We start from the raw sequence: 21,281 nt of genomic DNA, 5'->3' as shown, positions 1-21,281 counted from the left end.
ATGGTTAGGAAGTGTGAATTTACTAAAAAGGTGCAAAATAATACCGAATTTTAGAAGGGTAGCAAGGATTGTTGATATTGAGGATAAGATTATCAACTAGGAAATTTATGAGGTATTTGAAGTAAATACTAATTTCTCTCCAAACGATTTTAAATCTGGAAAATATCTCTTTGCATAGAAATGAATAATTTTTTTAGTGGCTATTTGAAACCAGAAATAATTGATATGAAATTCCCAATTTCATGGATTGGTGAATCAAAAAACAGTCCAATTTATACTTTTGGAAACATGTTAATTTTGATCGGCGTGAACATCAAAATAATAGTTCTTTTGAACATTAGTATCAGAATTTGGTGAAAATATTTGTAAAGAAATGAGCTCTGAGACATCACACGAATTGAAGTATGTTCTTTAATCATTCAAACAATTGACTATAACAGGTTCTTGTTAACGAAAATTAAAGATTAGAATCTAGGGTTTAAGAGGAAATGAGCCCTGTATCTTGAGAAATAAAGGCTGGAAATTGTTCTTAACAAAAACTATTAATTATATATTAGAATTCTTGAAATCGTCTCCTAAGTCAGATTGGAAAAAAAAAGTCAGAATTTTAATATCGCGGTTTAATAAACAAGATAAATATAGATTTATTTCTACAGTGTTAGCTTTAGTTTTTTATAGGTAAGATTTCTTGTTTTTACTGAAAATAGTATTAGTTATTAGACCCTAAGTTGAGCAAATAAAACTCAACAGTATTTACAAAAAAAAAGACTTAACTTTATTTTAGGATGAACAATAAGAAATATAAGATGGTTTGATTCCACACATGCACTCGAAAAGGACGATTTTAACTATGGAAGTCAAGTAATGGGTGAATTTTTGTTAAGAATGTGGTTATAACTTATTTATTACACCTTTAATATAGATATTGTGGAAAGATTAATTTTTACAGATTAAACAAATGAACTGGATTCATAGGCCTTTGGTTAAGTACATTTAATGTAGATACCAAAAATCATATAATTTAATATTGAAATTAGGTGTAAAAATTTCTAATCTTAGGGGTGTTCTTTACATGAAATAGTACAAAAATACCACAGTGATAGTCACATTTCCAAAGTGGTTACTCATAAATAATTTGTTTGCACGAGAAACTTGATTTAAATTTTAAATAAAACCCAACTACAAAAATGACAATTATAGTATCTAATATAAATATTCTAATAAGTCACGTGAATAAACTTGTTGTGTTCTATTGACCTTGCTTTTTTTCTTAGACGTTATAAGTTCAACAAATGGTGAAAGTTGTCAACAAAAATTAATGAAATATTTTATCATAATTTTACAATTTGTATAAATTCATCTCTAAAGTAATCTGAATTTTTCGCACTATTCGATTGTTACATTGGAGCCTTGCTCATGGGATGCTTTCGCTCTGGTGAAAACTTTTAACATTGAACAATTAAATTTCCATAATGCAGAAATTAAGGATTTAAAATTTTGTTTAAAGAAAGGTAACCCTTTAAATCAAGGTGATTTAAATTGATTATACCGAGAGTATGAAACTTAGGATCCCTTTTCTTTCTATATTAGAAGAAAATTAATCCGATTTAGAATATATTGAGACCAATTCATAAGAATATTAATGCGAGATGACTTTAGTGGATATTTTTAATTTCAGAGAATATTCGATCCGGTACTCAAACAATAGATAAATTTGTGTGAAGTCTAAGGTGGAATAAATAAAGTATATTAATATAGAAAAAAATTATATCTAAAGTTATTTATTTAAAGAAACCAAAAAAGTTATTTCCAATTTTAGTTATGGAGTTTTCATCTTCGAAGCCATCAAAGAAAGTTATTTCGGATTTTGGACTGAGTTCACTTTCATCTATAATCAGAGACTCTGCTTCAGCCTCATTTCTAGACCTAGTTCTGGAGATGAATTCATCTATATATTTTTCCTCTATTTCTTCGTCCTCTGGTATTCCAATACTCATGAGAAAATTAGGATAACTCCTAGTTTTAACATAGCCAGTCAATGGGATAGAACTTTTGAATTTAAGTAAGTTGGGGTTGGTCGAAGTTTGTCTTTTTTCTTGTGGGATAGAGATTTGGTCCATTTCAGAATGAGATTCAATGCCAATATCTTGAGTACGCCTATTAGGTTCGTTAATATTTCTATATTCCAAGTCCTCGACTAATTCCCTAAGTAATTTTCTGATTTCTTTATCAGTTTCTGAATTATTTGAATTCGCTCCTTTTGAGTATAGTGATGTGGTTATCCAACTAATTAACAACACCCTCTGTTCCAAATGGTTTAGGGATTCAAATGCAAGAATGATATTGTTTTCAGCTTCATTTATATTCTCAAAACCTGTATTTTCTGAGGTAATAACATTAGATTCTAATTTACTTCTAATGCCCTTAGTTACTTCTGTCATGGAACAATCTCTTAGTTCAACGAATGGTAAATTATTCGATGAGTTAATTATTGCCTCAATGGGATTTATCAAACCACAAACTTCTGGATCTTTAATTGAGGTGATTCTATTTTTTGATAAGGATGATGAAGTAGAACTTGCTGAAATATTACTCGGGGAGTTTTGATCATTTTCTGAATCTATTGAATCTCGATAGCTTTCATTTACGGTATTACCCATCCCTTTATGAGTAACTTTATTCATAAGGTAATTGCTAAATTCTTCAGTGGTTGTAACATCCTTAGAATAAGAAAAAAAAAATGAATCATTCTTTATTTCAGGTAAGGTGCATTCAAACTGTTTTGCAAGTGCTTTCACCTTACCATTTGGAACAATTCTCCCATTTTCGTTGCTTTTTCTCAATGTAGATACCTTTGATTTTTGCTTACAGTCTGTACATATGGGACTGGTATAATCCCTGCACAGAATGCATTGCTTATTTATATTTTTTGAATCCAACCTTTCTGGTGTTTGTGGATTACAATCGCTTGTTATTTCCGAACATAAATTCTCATTCTTCCTCTTGTTTTCTTCGGTATTCTCCTTTTCTTTATCAAATTCATCTGTATTTTTGTTGTTTATTGAAATGTTCTCAATTTCACTTATTGTTTCTTTCATGAACACTATCCATATATTAAAAGTATTCAAGTCTTAACAATGCTTAAAGATTTAGATGAAATTATACTTATTTTTGTCATATTCTATTTTCTGTGTAAAAAGAAGTTTCAAGTTAATTCACAACAAAGAATTTATAAGATCACGCCCTGGATCCAATCATTATCCCGTGTTGGCAATTTATTCAAATTCAGAAGCCGTGATAAGAGTATATATTATTTTATTAGACTTGATCCACATAAAGATCTATTAATGGTTGTACGCATATCATTGAAATGACCATAATTATTTAACGGATGACTGACTACTTCGAGGATTATTATTGCCGAATTTGAATAAGTTAGTTTAATTAAAATCAACAAGTGTATTAACGGGTGGTATATTAGCTTCATAAAATGTGAATTAGAAGCTCATTACAAATTTTTTGGTGTATTATTTTTTACCCCTCTTCGCATGTGAGTAAATGGTAATAACAAATGATTTGTTTGCCGGTTATAACCTTCGGCAAATTTATTTATTTGTTTATATAACAACATGGATACATATGAATACACAGGGAACGTTATAGTTTGTCACGGGTCAAATATCAAGGGTGATGTAGTCTTGGGCGAGGGTTGTATTGTTAACCCAGGGGCCATTATAGATGGAGGGAAAAAGGGCATAGTATTAGGGAGGAAAAATATTGTTGAGGAGTTAGTAAAAATTGTGAATACAACGGATGAAAAGTTGATTATTGGGGATGAAAATTGGTTCCACGTTGGAAGTCAAGTTTTAAATCCACGAGTTATAGGTAATAATAATTCATTTGAAATAAATAGCAGAATTAATGAGGGGTGTGAAATAGGTAGTCGCTGCAAAATTTCGGTTAAAACAGTATTACCTCATAATATGAAAGTTGAAAATGAGAAATGCATTTCTTCAATTGATGGTATTATTGTAATAAATGATAATAACGGGTGTTTAAATCAATATTTTGATGATCAGATATCTTTTTTGCAAAATATTTTGCGTGGCAGTTCCATGGAGAAGAAAAATAAGTACTAGTTTTCTGTAAACCGAACGTACGGGATTGACCTTGGATTTTTACTAAAATGATGCTAATTTTTTATTTTATTTTTTTGAAAAAAAATTTAAGAGATTTTTTTGGATGGAGATGAAAAGTAAAAGCTCATTGTCAATATTCTCACGTATAAAAGATAAGTATAGAAAGAACTCTGAAAATTTAACTTTAAACAATAGAATTAAGGATTTAAAGAAAGGTTTTGGTACACTTAAAACTAAAAAGATTGACAAATCACTTTCATTGGAATATGAAGAACCAATGAAATTAGTGAAAACTAATAATGGTAATACTATTGAAAATGAAGACTTTAAAATGGGTCTTTCAAGTGATATGGCTGGGGAAGGGAGTGAAGTTTCGAAAATTAACCGTTATTCTGATATTGGCACTTTAGAAAGTAATAACTTAAGTGATAAAAAATCCATTGATATTTTTTCTTACAAGGAGTCTAAATCGGAAGAAGAGGATTTAATTTCAATTCAAGATAGAGTTAGTAACTTCCAAAATTTTGATAGTGAAGGTATTTCTAAAAGCTCTTCTGAAAGTTTGATTAGTGAATCAAGCTCAGCTTCTAATTCGGATAGTTTAACTTCAAGAACTGTTTCGGGGCTGTCGAATTACTCAGAATTTTCAAGTACATCTATTAAGGCCAAACAATCAAAGAATGAGGTAAGATCAGGTTCATTATTGTATGCTTGTGCCGGACTTGATCACGAAGTAGTTATGGAAGGAAATGGAGTTCTGCCGGCACGCAATGCACCTGAAACCAGCCCTTGTGAAACAAGTATCTGCGAAAGCAAGAACAATTGCTTGAATACGAGTAACAGACATATAGACAACAACTCGGCGGATAGGTTCAGTAACAAACAATCAGGTGGAGTAAGAAAGGATATCAGAAGTACACACAAAGTAGTAGAAATGAATGTTAAGGGACAAGAACAAAAATTACTGAATGATAGTTGTTTAAAACACGACTGTTGTGAGATCTGCGAGCAATCTGCATCATGTCAAGTAATGATGAACGAAGGATTGGGCGAAAACCAAGGTCTATCTGTAGCAGTTTTTATTCCAATTATTTACAAAAATGAGTTGAACTTTATTTGTGAATGTAATTGTTGTATCGAGTTGACAGAGTACCAATTAATAAATGAAGGGTACTATATTTATGATCACTATGTATATTAATTAAATAGAAGTAGAACAATAAATTTATTAATCTCCGTAAAAACTTATTTCCTTTGACCATTTCTTGCAGATATTTTCCAATATCTTCTCCTTGTTAAGAACGAGGCGTGATAAGATCTTTTTGTTGGAGTAGAACTTAGAGTCGGAATTTGGGATTACGTGGAAAATTCCCATTTTTTTTGGTATTTCGTAACAGAAGTTCTCGAGTTTTTCGAAATATTCAACATCTGTTTTTGAATTGAGATGGTCAAAACTAAGGAGATTTTCAATTGATTTGCATGATATAACGTGAGTTATTCCATAAGTCTCAATTAAAACGCTAGATATTTTCATTGGGGCACCAAAAATGAGATCATCAACAATACGGATAGATAACAAAGTAAGTGCTCTGTCCATCATCTTTAATATTGGGAATGTATTCCCATATATTCTTTTGGATGTGTTATCGTCGTATAAACCTATTAATAGGCGACCACCAAATTTTTTTTTTGCACTTTCAAACATTCTTAGATGACCAATATGAAATATGTCAAAACTTCCGTCAATATAGACGACAACATTATCTCTACGGTTGAAGTTCTCAATCCCAGTAATTCCATCAGAAAAACTTAATACTCTACTCGCAGTAATTAAGCTCTGGTATGGTGAGAAGCCGAAATCTAAGAATTCATCAGGCTTGGTTCCATCAGTGCTATAAATTGTTTCAAGGCTTGCAGTAATTTCGTCGTCTGATTCTTTATTCGGAAGTATATTCTCGATCCCAATACCAAGTGCAAGAAAAACTCGAGTAACTACAGAAGTGGTACTTACACCCTCAGTTCTGTGAAATATTTTAAGTCTACCAGAAGCTCTTGGCTCTCTATATGGGTCTGACCCGTCTGAACACGTTACAGGATCATCTCCATGTGCAACAAATTTACATCCAATTTTATCAAGCAAGCTCTCACTAACAGTATACGGAGTTCCAATAATTACGTCATCAACCCATTTACAACTTCCAATTAACTCACCACGCTCATATTGATTGTATATAGGATAACAACCCTTGGAACTAAAACATTCTTCATCTGAATTTATTCCAACAATTAGTTTTTTCCCAAATTGCTTTGCCTGCCTCAAAGCATTGAAGTGTCCTGCGTGTACAAAGTCAAAGACTCCATCAATAAAAACATTCGTGTTATTTAACTCTTCGAATTTCATATCTTATTGATAAATAAGGGCAATTTGAAGATTAAGAAAATTCAGTAATTAGTTTTATGTACATATTTGTTACCTAAAGATAAAACCGAGGCTATTTATTTGGTCTTTCGTGTTTCATTTATATTAAGTGTAACATTGAGTCACACCATTTCTAAATTGCAAAATTTTCTCAGTTTTTGACACAATAGTTTACATTTATTTTTGGCCTACGCAATGATTCCACGAAACACTATTATTAAAGTGGATTTGCGCGAAAATGAGTGTGCCAATAAAACCCTCAAAATATCGGAGGTCTAAATTAAACAAACAATTTGTGCCTTTCGAAAGCAATCAGAGATTTTGAAACTTACTAGCAAAGAAAATAAAGTTGATTTTAGTTTTTTGTTTTAAAATCATAATGGTTATTTATTCGGCATCAATCGTAACAAATAAGAGAATACTTGTTTCAAGACAGTTTGTTGAAATGAGTAGGGGCGATATAGAAGGGTATTTAAATACATTTATGAAGAGAATTGAACAGTTCTGTTTGAGTAATGAATATACATTTATCGAGCTTGAAAATGTTAGGTATGTATATCAAGCCCTCGACAGCATTTACTTGATTTTGATGACTCCCTTGAATTCAAACATAATTGAAGACATGGATACCTTAAGACTTTTCTGTCAAGTTTTATATGATTGTTGTGATAACCCTCCACCATTGACTGAAGAATTGATTGCAACTAATTGCTTTGACATTATTTTTGCATTTGATGAGATCATTTCATTTGGTTACAAAGAGTCAGTAAACCTCAGTCAAATAAAAATATCACTTGAAATGGAGTCTCAGGAAGAAAAATTACACAAAATGATAAGACAAAACAAAGAAAATGAAGAAAAAGAACGCAGAAGACATATAGCAAATAAACTAGACAAGGAAAGAAGCGTACATGAATCTTATAACAACTCTGTAAACAGCTTGATTCAAATGAATAACAACAATATTGTCAAGTCTTCTCTTTCCGGCATTGCTGCTTTTGCGGAGTCTGTCGGCGTTGGAAAATTTGCTCAGTCAGTCGGCATTAGTTCTAACAAACTAATAATCAACGACAAGCTAAATTCCAATGTTAAATTAGACTCTTCAGTCACAAAAAACATGCAATTTACACTCAATAGCTCTACAACAGACAATACACACTCATTTAATGCTCCCTCAAAAGGTATGTACATTGGGAAGAAGAAACCCGTTGAATTGATATCTGAATCTGCGTCCACAATTGGCAATTTGGGATTGAGTGACTCTGGAAAAAAAACAGACATAAAAAATTATCCGCTTAAATCCACAAGCCTTGACGAAGATTTATATTCCATTGTCGAAGAAAAGGTTGAATTTATACTTAGCAGTGATGGAGAAATTCAATCAAAGTTGGACATTCAGGGAACATTTCAGATAACTATAGAGAACGACGAGTTTCCCGAATATTCAATTATTGAAGATAGGAGGTTTCAGTTTAGGACTCATCCAAACCTTTCAAAGGAGAAGTACCAGAAAAACGGTACCTTAGCGCTTAAAGAAGGTCTGAAAAGCTCCCTACCAAAGAAAACTCCAATACCTCTTGTTAAATGGAGATTAATCCCAAATACAGATTCTCGTTTCGAACTTCCCTTTTCTTTCAGTTGCTGGCCTCTTGGCGCCACTGATGGAACCATTAGCATTGCAATAGAAATTGAGTCCTTGCAAACTATTTTTGAGATAAATGTTCACATTCCTATAGATAATGCTTCAGTTAAACAAATCAGCACAGGAAATTTTGATATGAAAAATGGATCCTATTTTTGGAGTATAACAAAATTGGATCCAGGTGAAGTTGCTACGCTTGAATTTACTTCTGAAGAATCGAATTTCTTACCTATAGATCTTAGCTTATTTTCTGAGAAGGTATTATGCGATTTGGAGGTTAAAAAAAACAATAAAGTTACAAAACCAAAATGCACTAGTGCAATGTTCAAGGTGGCAGTAACTAAATAATTCAGAAAAAACTGTCATTTCTCCATGAACTAGGCGAATGAAACTTGTTAAGTTGAAGCAAAAATCACGGATAATGAACACGAAACTAGTATTTATACTATTATTTTAATAATAATTTTTCCTTACTCGTACAATTTTTCTAAATTTTTTTCCGAGTTTTGTAGTTAAGCAATATTACCGCCATTGTAGACATGGGTTATTAGTGGTGATTGCTTAAGTAATAACATGTAAATATTTGTTCGGTAGATGGACTGAAAACAATCAATCATTAGCGTTGTATATACATGTATATATTGTGTTATATTTTTAACTAATATTTCGAATAAATGAGCATTTAAATCTAACCGAATCTCAATATGGGTTTTTATTTGTAATAAGTTCATTTATTTATTTATAGAATTGAGAAATGGAAGGAAATACTAATAGTAAGTTATATAACACACTTCTAATGCAAACAAACTTCACTAATTAGATGAAAATTTGGATGAAATTATACAACTATCGATATTAGAATACAGAGAAAGAGAGAAACAGAGATACCTTAGATATAAAAATAACTCTATTGCAAAAAAAAACCATGAGTCAAATAAGGAGGGTGTGAAGACTAATGCTATATCAACAGAAGATTGCTCTAATGATAGAGTAAGAGGGATAAACTCCTTTGAAAATTCAAAAAAGTCACATTCATCTATTTGCAATGTAGATCAAGGTTCAAGTTCTTGTCTTTGTGGATATTCTAATGGAAATAATTTGAATTTGCTCGATAATCAGCAGCCTGTGAGCACAACAACAAATTTGATAGAACAAAATAACAATTGTAGTATCAATTTGGCCTCAGAAACGATAAATAGCCGGATTAATGCCCCCAACTTGGATTCTGAAGGCATAGAGAGAGATTCAAATAATGCGGAAAGAACAAGAAAGACAAAAAATTTGCGACAAAGTCCCGGAATTTTCAATTCAATAAAAACATGGACGACCTCAATTGTTAGTCGTTCAAACAAATCTCAAAACACACATCGAAATTCAAGGTCATCTAGATGTTCACATATTGACGCAAATGGACCGAATAGTGGCGTCCAACAAAATAATGCTATTAATACTTCAGATAGAAATGGAGGGATTCAAAATAGTGGATATTTAACAGATGAAGAACTTGCAAGAAGAATTCAGATTGAGGAGTTTAACACAATTAACGCTCTGGGTGCAACTGAGAGTCATATCTACTATCCATCTTACCAAGGTTTCGACACCTTGCACGATATCCTGCCGATCCAAATAACATGTTCTTCAAATGAATCAATGAAGCCATTTAAAGGACCGGAATACAATATAGAAACATTAAAACTGTCTGATGACGAGCCGGAAGAAACATCAGATCATCAAAATGAGGAAAGAAACTAGTTCTCGAAATAAAAACTTTAAATTAAGGTAGAAAAAAAGTGTTTGGTGTCAAATATTTCATTGTCAACTAAACCTATCCGGCCCTTACTACTGAGAAGTCAGATCTTTCAATTAGGTCACCCTTCTGGATAAGTATTTTCATCGCCTTAGCTAAGAAATATGGGTCGTAACCTACTAATACTAAATCCTTTATTATTGTACTCTTTCCTGCTCTGGCTCTCAAAGGTAATCTGTTTTTTATGGCTGTCTCCGCATCTATGATCGCTGATTGTTCATGAGGCGAAAAATTGTCAACTAGAAGAATATTTGATCTTATTGCTTCAATTGTTGCATTAGTAAACAAATTTATAGCCATATTTACGTGCTTCTCAGAAGCGACGTTTAACATTTCCATCTTTGCAAAGCTCTCAGCAATCCTAGTTATCGCCTCTAATTGCCTGACAGTAATTGGTATTCTTTCTCTCGGCCTCGAATTCTTATTTGGTAATGATTCGCTGCGGTTTTCCTCCCTTATTTGGACGTAAAAATTTTCCAGTATCACTGCCGCATCGGGAGAAAGTCTAGGATGAATGTTTTCACGGCAATAGCTTATATACCTTTGTAAAGTTTCGAGCTTTAGAAAAGAATTTTGTTGTTCAGGACTATCATCAATTTTAACGTTATACCCTGAATGTAAATCCACAATGTGAGATGCAATTTTTTTGTCCCGTTCAGTATTTTTTTCATCCTTAAGCAAAAAAATAAGGTCAAATCTTGACAGTATGGTAGACTCAAATTCGTGTTGCTGGGCTAAATCCTTGGTATCATCGTATGAGCCAAACGATGGATTTGCTGCGGCTAATATAGAGCATTGTGCCTTCAAAACAGTCGTAATACCTGCCTTCGCAATACTTATTGTTTGTTGTTCCATTGCCTCATGAATTGCAACACGATCATCGTCTCTCATCTTATCAAATTCATCTATGCAAACAACCCCTCCATCCGCAAGAACCATTGCTCCTCCCTCTAATGCATATACACCACTTGTATGGTCTTTTACAATTGCTGCGGTTAACCCTGCAGCACTACTACCTTTACCAGAGGTATAAATACATACTGGCGCAACTCGTTCAACGAACTTCAGAAGCTGTGACTTGGCAGTGGAAGGATCCCCCAGTAAAAGGATATTTAAGTCACCCCTTATTCTATTACCATCAGGCAACAACTTTGAACTTCCACTGAAAAGTAAGCAGGACACTGCTCGTTTTATAGTTTCATTCCCATAAATTGCAGGCGCAATACTGAATGTTATCATATCATGTATATTTGGAAGTGAAGCTAAACGTCTAAATTCTTCAATTTCATTATAGTGATTGAATAAAGAACTATCTCTTGTAATCATGTTGATATTATCGAGTTTCTGTGAATTGCCATAATCCATTACACCGAGAACATACAAATATGACGTTCTTAGAGAACTACCCTTGCCATTCTTTCCGGAATTCGAAGTTTCTCTATCGAAGGAAGATAAAATTCCAACAACATATAGTCTATTTCCGGGAATTACCTTATCGATTAAGTTCCTGGTTAGATGAAGTGAAACATGACGCGGTATATCACCGGTTGGTACATGTTCAGGGAGTTCCTGGAATTTCATATTTTGAATATCAATATATTCCGACTCATCACACAATATATGGTAAGGATCTAATGGACATTTCTGAGCATCACCCAGTGGAATAGTGTTGCAAACTCTTGGAAGGAGAATTCCTTGTCTCCAGGATGGAATGTTCAAAGTTCTAACACCTTTACACTGCCTACAGATAATTCTTAATTTAGAAGCTTTTTTATTTGGTTTAGACGCTTGAATTACGATTCCTGGAACAGTTACTAGTTTCTCCATTAAATTACTTTTCAAGTCCCTTATTAATGTTGGTTCTAGGTTTGATATTATTTGTAGTTGTATGTCTGGGACAAGATTGTTAATTTCTTCTTCAGAAATATTTTTTTTAGCCTTTCCAATAAGATCTAAATATACTAATTTTAACGCATACTCGCATGAAGGTATATATCTTAAAGGTGCTTTCTTGAAACATTTAATTAATCCTGATGTCTTGGTAGTAGAACCCGAATGTTGCATAAGGGACTCACTATCACTTTCATTATTATTTAAATGATTTCTAAGTGAGCTAGAACTCTCAGCACTCATCCCACCAACTTCAGAACCGGTTATTTCTTCTATGAAAAGGTGATGTAGCTCTAACTTAAGTGAGTTTTCACCTATTGATATACAATTGATCAACCTTTCTCTGTAAATGAATTCACCATTTTGGTTGAAGTTTCTAATAAAATTGATGAATCTGTTTTTACATTCATCAACTGAAAGCAACCCCACTTGCTCATCTTGATTTTCATCATTCCAATCGTTAGTTTCCTGCTCAATCGAAGGGTACCCATAAAAAACTGTTCCAATAGTATTATTCATGTTAATTGATACGAAAACCGAACAGTATAATTATATAAGGATAAAAAAAAGTAACAAGTAGCTAATATTTCTAATGCTCTAGTGAACAAGGTTGCAAGCAGATAATTTAATAAAATTGAATGTGGGGAATAGAGCGCCACAACAAATAGTTGAAATAGCTGCAACCTAGTTCAGTTCTTCCTGCTAATTTTAATTCCTGTTTTTAAACTATCTACGCCGATATCCACTTTGTTCATAAGTTTATGTATCATATTATTGGGCTTGTTACTCTCTTCAGTCTTGCGGAATACGAAAATACAATAGAGACTAAAAACTTCATTCTCGTCTGGTGTCATTGAAGAGGAATGTCTAGGATTATTTATCCAACTGGAAAGTCTGAGGTTTGGGAAGTTTTCAGAAATGTAGTGCATGAATTCAGGAAAGTCTGAATGCTTCATGAGCTCGAGCCCCACTTCAGAGGCCAACTTACAAAAGGAGTCCCAGGGAACAACATATTCGTATTGATTAATATGTTCGATCAACCAAAAATCATATTTATTTTCCCAATCAGTTCTGAAGTTTCTAAGCCCTTCTTCTGTTTCAACTTCGTTTGAAAAATACCTTTTCCAGACATTTTCTTCAACATAAATCTTGTAAATGGAATTACCACTAACATATTTAACAACATTTTTTGGTCCCGAATTGCCTTGCTCATCGAAATTATCAGTATTTTCATCATAATCGATTTTCCTCGAACCATTCTTTATAGAAAAGAACACTTTATCGCACGAAATAGTTGATCCGAGGAAGAAACCACCTGGTTTCAAGTGCCTGGAGATGTTGGCAAGAAATTCCCTTGATATTTCTTCGTTTATTAGCATATAATGCATTGAAAGTTGAATTGAAATGATCTCGAACATTGAATTTTTTAATATTTTTGAAAATGATGCCCTGGAAAGTAGGTTTCCGACGTGATACTCTACTGGAAAGTTTATTGAATTTCCGAAGTTTGCAATGCGATGTCTTGCCTCTGAAATCTCCTCTGCAGATATATCAATACCAATTAAGCATCTGAGTTTTTTCCCCCTATATTTAAGAATATCTTGACCATGACCGCATGCTAGGTCTAAAACACTTAGTGGACTGCCACTTCTCACTCTTAACTGTAAGTCAAAGTAATAATCAATGAGAGCTCTTTTTATCTCATTATTATATTTTCTCAAACCACTAATAATTGACAGTTCTGCATTTTGAATCTTCTTTTTATTGTAATGTGCTTTAACGGAAGTTGTTATATCCCCAAAATAATTTGGGTAATAATATGAGGGAGCATGAAGTAAATTGTTCGAGGCAGATTCATCAAGGTATTTAGCGATTAAACAAGAATTGCTTATTAACTCGTTCGTTATTCTATCAAGACCATTGTTCAATCCCCTTTTGAACAAATCAACGTGCTTAGATATTAAATTTTTGTCACCAATTAAAGCTATTGTCCAAAATTCATCTTCACCTTCGTCATTTGATTCCTCACTATCCAATTCACTTGATCTGTTACCCATTATACTAGATTTGCTTAACTCGCTGTCTCCTACAACATTGTGTCCATCCCTGTTTCTTTTTTTTTCGTGACATTTAATAACATTAATTATCTTTAAATTCCAAAATGGATACATTTTTCCTGATTTTCTCTGAAAAGACCACCTAGTGATATTTTTTTTGTACTTTATTTCAGGTATTTTTTGCCCATGAACTTCTTTTACTTGTGATCTGGAGATCCCAGAAATACTATAGTGAATAGAAGATTTAGGTCTATAAACAACGATCTCACCCAAATTCAATTCATAAAATTCTTCTCTTTCATTTCCGTTTATAACGCAAACAGACTCGTCAGGATAACGATATTCAAAAATTTGGTCGATTTCAACCTTTTCGTCTAATATCCATGATTCTCGATTCGCTTTTATTAACCTTTCGATTAAATAGCTTTGTTGTTTCCTGCTTATCTTTTCTTCAAATTTGTAGTCACTTGATCCATGTTCAAGAATGCAATCACATGCAACTGGTAGATTTATATTGATTTTTGAGTAGAAACCCTTCACTTCACCAAATTTGGCAACTATTTCATGTTTTTCGTGATCATTGCATTGTATAATGAAATTTCTAACCACATCTGCGATCCTCAAGTTTCTTGCAAGTGATAATAGACGCAGTTTTGTTGTACGTTGTGACATTTGACATTATCAGCGAACGGCATCAAATTTACTCCGCTTCCTCTAAACTAAATATAGCTAATTTTCAGGTACGGCGCCGGGTATACATAATTACAAGACGCTAAAAGTTGTAGGTATTTAGAGTTCTATAACAAGACTCGCGAAGCCTTTATCTATCAAGGAGAACGGAATAACCAGTTCTAAATAAGGTCATCTATGGCATTTTCGCTCCTAAGGAGCGTTACTTTCGAAGAATTATCTAATTGTAACCTACTTTCCGAAACGTTATTAATAAGTTCATGCAACGAGAGGACGGATCGCAGACAACTGATCCCGTAAATTATCAGTAAAATATCAGCATATCTATCCGAAAATGAGGATGAAACATCGGGTGGATTTATATCTGGTAATAAATTTAAAATATCTTGTAACATAGAAATGACGCCTTGGTTTGGAGGTAAATTTCCTTCTAATATTTCAATTACGTAATTTCTAATTTCAACCAACTTAGAAATTAGTATTTTGCACGAGTTCAAATTGTTTGATATCTGTGTAACTAATGTTGATATAGATGAATTCTTTATATCTCTCAAAAGGTGCTCGACACCAACCTCCTCCGCCTCAAAAGCACCAATTATAGAGGGTATTTGAATGAATTTCTTTCTTAAAATTCTACTGCTCGAAGGTTCATCAATTGATATATAAGCAAATGTTGGGCTGGACAAAAAATCCTGGTCGGTAGCGTTCACATTGACTATCGTATATATAGGATTTGGGCAATAATTCCTGAATAATTCTTGTATCTCAAGATCAGAAGCTCTCATTTTAGGTCCAGTGCTATACCATCCAAGTATTCTTTCCTTTGTATTAATCTTTTTGAACATTAGATACATCTGTTCATGATAATTATGGTCAAGATACCAAACCATTGGGTCTTTCGAATCTTCATCGAATGGTAACGCATAGCAGTTTGTTATATGGACATCATTTACACCCTGAGCCTCTCCTAGCAAAGTCCCAATTACCCTTTTCGACGTACCCTTAGCGACTCTGTTATAATGATCCACTATTGATAGCAAAACAATGGGGTGAATCACGACCTTTTTTTCAAATGTGACGGAAGTGGAAATTTTTGCGTCTCCAACTGCACCATATAAGTGGTTGCTATCTTGATTTCTCATTGGTAATATGATAATTAGGTCCTGTATATATTTTACGTTATGAGACTTGATAAATCACATTAGATTCGGGGGAAAGCAGTGTACTCTGCGCCCCCCATTTGCTCACCAAAAAAAAGTTTGAAGTGGCGCTAAAAGAAAATACAATTATTCCATATTTAGCATTGAGCCAGTCGACTGTAGTAAGGAAGGGATAAATTTCGTAAAATACTGCAGTAAACAATTGATGAGGGATAATAGCAAGGTAAACTGGATAAATTCAAATTTCTTTGTTTGGAAGTTAAACAATTGAAAAGAAGTGGTTTTTTTGAGTAGTGCCTCACTATTATCGGAAGATTTATTAACCTGTAAACATCTGCAGATGATTTTCTATTTAAAAGCTCATTTACTTTAATTCCATTGGTTTTCCCTTCACCTAAATAACTCAATACTTTGGTATTGGAGTCTTGTGAATTCTGTCCAAAATTTACACAAAAATCTAAATTATGCCTTTTTTTGAATTCTGAAATTGGGATTTTACACTCAATGAAAATGTTCGAATTGTTTCTTGCAGCTGATAATATATCACAGTGACGAAGGAAGTTACAGGATTTCCAGACTTGCATACCTCTATAGGAGTCTGGAATAAACAATGTGATACAACTGTTATATTTTAAGATACCCTCTTCAGGGATTAGTATGCTGTTAGATAGCGTTTCTGAGTGAATTTGTGATATCCTCGCACCTTGAGTTTGAAATCTATTCTTCATTTTCAACATATCAAGGACCGAATCTTTTCCAGAGAAATTTATTGGGGAAACCCTCAGTTCTGAGAACTTCAAATTCTCGATATCCTTACGCCTAGTTTGTTCCGTATTGAGACATTCAATTATTCCCTCTTCCATGCATGTTTTGTTATATAGTTTCGACTTTTCCATAGAAATGCTAGGCGGAAGTTTTAGGTTGTTGTCTATAATGTAATTATATTCTTGTTCTTCTAGGTTTCCCCAGAGATGGAGTCTTAATTTCCATTCTCTTAATCTACCAGTAAAACAAGATTTGCTTATTTTCAAGGTTACGTCAGGGGTAGAAGGGTGCCATGATAAATTAAATTCTCTATACCGTTCATGCTTACCCACTGCTCTAATGTACCTTTCATAACCTATTGTATTCTTCGCAATATTTATTTGCTTCAGCCTTTGGCTGAGTCTCCTATCTTCGTTTGCTCCTGTTATTTTTCAAAAAACCTTATAACTTCACGAAAAGGATTGTACCGCAAAAAAGGTAGTAGCATTGGGAGATGAAATTTCAATGTTCAGTTAGAGAAAAATAAACAGAAAACGAAAAAATGTTAAAAATAAGAGATATAAATTACTAATAAGTTATTAAATAGGAAAGTGAGATGTATTATTTATTTTATATGAATATATTATATTATTCCGTCATTCTTTTATTCATGTCGAATATTTTACGTAGTCTTTCGGTGCTAAAATTTGTCAAAGACGAAATTCTATTGTTTGATAAATAACATGAAACATCTGAGTCCAAAGAGTTTGAATCGATCAAATCTATCTCCGATTGCTGAAGATCGCAGAACTCACAAAAACAGGTATTCAAATATTTCCTTTTTAAATGTATCAAAACATCTTCAGGGAGAACTTCAACACGACCTTGCATCTTTGAAATAGAATATGAACCTTTTATTGTATCTTCAATGAAGCCATTCACCAATAACATGATTACCTGTGAAACAGAAGGGCCCAGGCGTAGGTACGGGTAGTCATCTGATATAATTTCATTTAGTATTTCCGGAGTTACAAATAGAGATGAAATATCTTCCATTTGGTTCTCTGTGATATCATACATTATTTTTTTATCTTGTTTTTTTTGTAAAGGAATTAATTTTTTTCTTGCGGTATATCTACGTTTACCGTATATCATGTTTTTCCTTTTAATCAACAAGGTTTATAATAAGTAAAATTAACTAAACAAAAAAATAAGTGCAACATTTGGGGTTAATTTTTCTTAGTTTTTAGTATATGCACCACTTTTGAGGCATTACTTTGATTTTTTTTTGTTATATTTACTATGTCTTTTGTCATAGGTGATTCTCTCTTAATTAAAGTTACATTTTTTTTTGGAATAAAGTTTACAACCTTACTGTCTAGATTTTTTAAGCAATTGGAAATAGTTGGCTTATCCATGTTGCACATACCTTCTTTTGGTTGTGCTTTACTTTGAATATTTGATTTTTGTTGTAAGACCTTCGATGTATCTTTTGGTTTAACGGTATCAGGTGGCTTTTTTATTTCACATATTTGTTCAGGACTTTTAACTGGGTTACCTGACTTTTTTAAGATTAATTTACTTAAATGGTTATCTTTAAATTCTGTTGAATTTATCTTAATGCTATTTTTTGTATCAACTTTGAGGCATTTTTTATTTGAGATTATAGTTTTAATTTGTTCCTTATTTTTCGAAGAAAAACAGCTTTCACTTTTCTTTATCAAAGTTGGGCCATTCAAAGAGCTTTTTAGTGTTAAATTTTTCTTAGAAACATATTTTTCACTGTTATTGGCTTGATTAGTGATATTTACCTTAGTATTTTGTGCACCAATATTTTTATCCGAGGAATCACATAATTTTTTATTAATTTTGGAAAATTTTAAAATTTTTGAAATAGTTTTTTCTTTCGATACCTTTTGGAGCAAGTTTTTACTACTATTTGTGTCATGATTCAAATTATTATCCTCAATATCTTCGATTACACTTAAAGGAGGCTCACCATTTTCGTGACCTTGTTTAATGTCTAAACATCCGGTTTTAATTTTTAGTATGGGGACATTATTATCACTTTTTATTGGCTCAAATTTGCTTATTTTTGTAGGTTTAAGTTCAATATTTACAATTTTATTGTTTATACTTAGCTTTGAGATCTGTATACCACCTTTCAGGTTGATAGTACCATTTTGTTTTATTAGGTTTGAATTTACTTTTGGGACTGTTTTTAATTTAGACTTCTCGAGAATGCTTTTGGATATATTTTCCTTTGATTTAAAATCAATATTATTTGGTTTACTATTTTCTTTAATATTATTTGAGATTTTAATATTTAAAGACACATGACTTTTTAAATTATTATTTCTAGATGTATTATCAGGTAATAATTTTTTTCTTATTTTACATTCATTAAAATAGCTACTTATTTGTTCATAACCTTTAGGGAGGTAATAATAGGAGTGAATATCCATATTTTCACATTTTGGATTTAGGTTGTGGTTTATTACTTCTTTATAAGCTGGTAGTTCGTTAATATTTAAAACTTTCTCTTTAAATTCTGTTTGATTATCATTAATCTCATATTCGGTGTTTTTAAATCTCGGATCATAGAAACTATTTATTCTTTCAGCTCTGAGTTTATTTATTAATTTTGTTTTATTATTTAGGTTTTTTGAATCATAAATTTTCTCATTACTTTTTTTCTCAATTTCAAAGAAGTCCTTTACAAGATTTTCTGCAATTATCTGTAACTTTTTAGTTTCTTCTTTCTCTTCATTAAAGGTTGTAGCGTCAAGAGAATTGTTATTTTTTTTACAATTAAATGGATATCCTTTATGGATGACATAAACATGATTAATGAGATTGTCACAGATATAATCGTTCCAAGAACTTGAATGATCAAAATCGTGTGAAAAAGCTATGGTATTCAAAAATGATGTAACATTTTGATTTTCAGAACTCTCTTCACTAATAACTTTATAACCCATTATATTTATCTCCTTTTTATTGCAATGCTTTTTGGAATAATTCTTAATATTCCAATTTTTATTTGAAATATTTTTCATGTAAGTTTCAAGTGGCCAAATAACATTCGGTTTAAATGTACATTCCATTTCATTTTCATCCTTTGCTTTTCTCTTTTCCTCATTTATTTTATCAATTAGTTTTTGCTTTCTTTCCTTACTTGTTTTAATGTGATCTTGTAAATTACCTTTTACAGAATATTTTGCTTTATTTGTTTTACAAAAACCTAATTTATATATACAACTTATTTGTCCCTTGTTGTGAGCCAAATTACAAAAACCACCGAAATAATCATTGTATACATTATAGATATTCATTTCTGATAACCTTATTATAATATTTTCAGGATTTAACTTGAATTTATTCTCACACGAGGTTTTTGGTTTTCTAAAACATCTTTGATTAATAAAGTTACAATTTCTTTCGTCGCAGAGTTTTCTCGATCTTCCAATAGGGTTCATGAAAATCATTTTCAATTTTGAAAAAAGACCGTAAGTCATTGATTCTTCTGATATTTTCTTTGCAATAAAGCTTATAATTTCATCTTTATAAATATATCCTTCCTTTACAAAAAATGGTGTAACACTTTCCAAAAACATTAACAATGTCTGTGCCTTTTCAGTATCAACCTTGAGCATAGCTAGCAACTTGTTTTTTAAAGTTTCTAATTCAATGAAACCTTTTTTTTCTGGATCCAATGTATAATAAATTCTCAATGCAATTTTCCAGTTTATTCTTTCTAATAGATACTCCGAAAATGGAGAAACGTACCTATATCTTGAACTTTCTTGTAATTTAGTCATAATATGTTGCTTTTTCTTTTTAATAAATATTTCATTTTGAAATGTATTGTGCTCAATATTGTTTTCTTCAATGCACTTAATTCTTGTCTTTTTAAACCATCCTAAATTATCATCAACTATTTTTGGCAAATAATTGAATTTTGAGTTTCCAGAATATATTGGTTTTCTAAAGCAAATGTATGAAACATCTTCACTGTTAGTATCCCTATACCATATTGGGGTTCCTTTAGTCTCATATATTTCAATTTTTTTTCCATGCATATTAGAATCTGAATGCAAACGAGCTCCCAAGTATTCGTAATTATTTTGAATGTATTTATTTGAAAGAAATTTGTTAATCTCAGATGAGTTCTTCATATGATAAGATTTCTTTGGTTGAGAAAAGTCAAAATATTCTTTTAACCTTATGGACTCCATCCTTTAACAAACAAGTTTGCATTTCGGTGTGAAAACAGTAAATATAGGTATTAACTTAAAACTAGAAAAAAATTTTATTACCAGTAGCTTAGTATAAACCATCAACAGTTACTCATAAACTGAATAAATCACCTAACACAATGAAAAGTACAGTTTTTGGATAAAAAAAGTCTTATGCCTTTTTGCAGCGTTCCTAGGTTACAAAGAAAAAAAAGTCATGTCCAGTCTTGAATAACACACATCCCAAGACCGACGAATAAAATAAATGTTTATATTTATTTATACAAGAATAGTATTAAAAATATACCATTGATTATTTACTTATTATTACTTTTCCTTTTGCAGAATATGACAAAAGAGAATGGGGATTTTGAAATTACTACCGATGAATAGTATCAATTTCTAATTTTCGAGGGTGAAATTTCATATATTTATAACAAAAAAAATTGTTTCAGAAAAAAAATCAATTAAGAAGCAACTTTTTTACTGAATTCA

At 31.8% G+C, this 21,281-nt stretch overlaps 11 protein-coding genes across 11 annotated transcripts; 4 read left to right on the top strand and 7 right to left on the bottom strand.

Annotated features, from left to right (window-relative positions):
- Positions 1 to 1,781: 1,781 nt before the first annotated feature.
- Positions 1,782 to 3,098, bottom strand: FG379_003512 (Low complexity witha potential C2C2 zinc ribbon; the record flags this gene model as incomplete). Its single annotated transcript, XM_067329141.1, has 1 exon — positions 1,782 to 3,098. The coding sequence occupies one exon, from the start codon at positions 3,096 to 3,098 to the stop codon at positions 1,782 to 1,784; it is 1,317 nt and encodes a 438-aa protein (XP_067185318.1).
- A 531-nt stretch (positions 3,099 to 3,629) lies between these two features.
- On the top strand, positions 3,630 to 4,139 carry FG379_003511 (uncharacterized protein; the record flags this gene model as incomplete). Its single annotated transcript, XM_067329140.1, has 1 exon — positions 3,630 to 4,139. One exon carries the CDS (start codon positions 3,630 to 3,632, stop codon positions 4,137 to 4,139), a length of 510 nt encoding a protein of 169 aa, XP_067185317.1.
- Positions 4,140 to 4,248: 109 nt separating this feature from the next.
- On the top strand, positions 4,249 to 5,340 carry FG379_003510 (uncharacterized protein; the record flags this gene model as incomplete). Its single annotated transcript, XM_067329139.1, has 1 exon — positions 4,249 to 5,340. The coding sequence occupies one exon, from the start codon at positions 4,249 to 4,251 to the stop codon at positions 5,338 to 5,340; it is 1,092 nt and encodes a 363-aa protein (XP_067185316.1).
- Positions 5,341 to 5,367: 27 nt separating this feature from the next.
- FG379_003509 (uncharacterized protein) lies at positions 5,368 to 6,540 on the bottom strand (the record flags this gene model as incomplete). Its single annotated transcript, XM_067329138.1, has 1 exon — positions 5,368 to 6,540. One exon carries the CDS (start codon positions 6,538 to 6,540, stop codon positions 5,368 to 5,370), a length of 1,173 nt encoding a protein of 390 aa, XP_067185315.1.
- Positions 6,541 to 6,937: 397 nt separating this feature from the next.
- On the top strand, positions 6,938 to 8,548 carry FG379_003508 (delta-COP; the record flags this gene model as incomplete). Its single annotated transcript, XM_067329137.1, has 1 exon — positions 6,938 to 8,548. The coding sequence occupies one exon, from the start codon at positions 6,938 to 6,940 to the stop codon at positions 8,546 to 8,548; it is 1,611 nt and encodes a 536-aa protein (XP_067185314.1).
- Positions 8,549 to 8,954: 406 nt separating this feature from the next.
- On the top strand, positions 8,955 to 9,952 carry FG379_003507 (uncharacterized protein; the record flags this gene model as incomplete). The annotated part of the gene is made up of 2 exons (XM_067329136.1): positions 8,955 to 8,973; positions 9,021 to 9,952. The coding sequence occupies 2 exons, from the start codon at positions 8,955 to 8,957 to the stop codon at positions 9,950 to 9,952; spliced, it is 951 nt and encodes a 316-aa protein (XP_067185313.1).
- Positions 9,953 to 10,025: 73 nt separating this feature from the next.
- FG379_003505 (DNA replication licensing factor MCM5 like AAA+ ATpase) lies at positions 10,026 to 12,416 on the bottom strand (the record flags this gene model as incomplete). The annotated part of the gene is made up of 1 exon (XM_067329134.1): positions 10,026 to 12,416. One exon carries the CDS (start codon positions 12,414 to 12,416, stop codon positions 10,026 to 10,028), a length of 2,391 nt encoding a protein of 796 aa, XP_067185311.1.
- A 170-nt stretch (positions 12,417 to 12,586) lies between these two features.
- Positions 12,587 to 14,626, bottom strand: FG379_003504 (Abd1p RNA guanine-methyltransferase (cap methyltransferase); the record flags this gene model as incomplete). The annotated part of the gene is made up of 1 exon (XM_067329133.1): positions 12,587 to 14,626. The coding sequence occupies one exon, from the start codon at positions 14,624 to 14,626 to the stop codon at positions 12,587 to 12,589; it is 2,040 nt and encodes a 679-aa protein (XP_067185310.1).
- Positions 14,627 to 14,805: 179 nt separating this feature from the next.
- Positions 14,806 to 15,786, bottom strand: FG379_003503 (26S proteasome regulatory subunit; the record flags this gene model as incomplete). The annotated part of the gene is made up of 1 exon (XM_067329132.1): positions 14,806 to 15,786. The coding sequence occupies one exon, from the start codon at positions 15,784 to 15,786 to the stop codon at positions 14,806 to 14,808; it is 981 nt and encodes a 326-aa protein (XP_067185309.1).
- A 155-nt stretch (positions 15,787 to 15,941) lies between these two features.
- FG379_003502 (uncharacterized protein) lies at positions 15,942 to 17,628 on the bottom strand (the record flags this gene model as incomplete). Its single annotated transcript, XM_067329131.1, has 2 exons — positions 15,942 to 16,990; positions 17,235 to 17,628. 2 exons carry the CDS (start codon positions 17,626 to 17,628, stop codon positions 15,942 to 15,944), a joined length of 1,443 nt encoding a protein of 480 aa, XP_067185308.1.
- A 149-nt stretch (positions 17,629 to 17,777) lies between these two features.
- Positions 17,778 to 20,786, bottom strand: FG379_003501 (uncharacterized protein; the record flags this gene model as incomplete). Its single annotated transcript, XM_067329130.1, has 1 exon — positions 17,778 to 20,786. One exon carries the CDS (start codon positions 20,784 to 20,786, stop codon positions 17,778 to 17,780), a length of 3,009 nt encoding a protein of 1,002 aa, XP_067185307.1.
- Between the last annotated feature and the right edge of the window lie 495 nt (positions 20,787 to 21,281).

Source organism: Cryptosporidium bovis, assembly GCF_009768925.1.
Source record: "Cryptosporidium bovis isolate 45015 chromosome Unknown contig_8, whole genome shotgun sequence".
NCBI classification, from domain to species: domain Eukaryota; phylum Apicomplexa; class Conoidasida; order Eucoccidiorida; family Cryptosporidiidae; genus Cryptosporidium; species Cryptosporidium bovis.
This window is presented reverse-complemented; position numbering and strand designations above follow the sequence as displayed.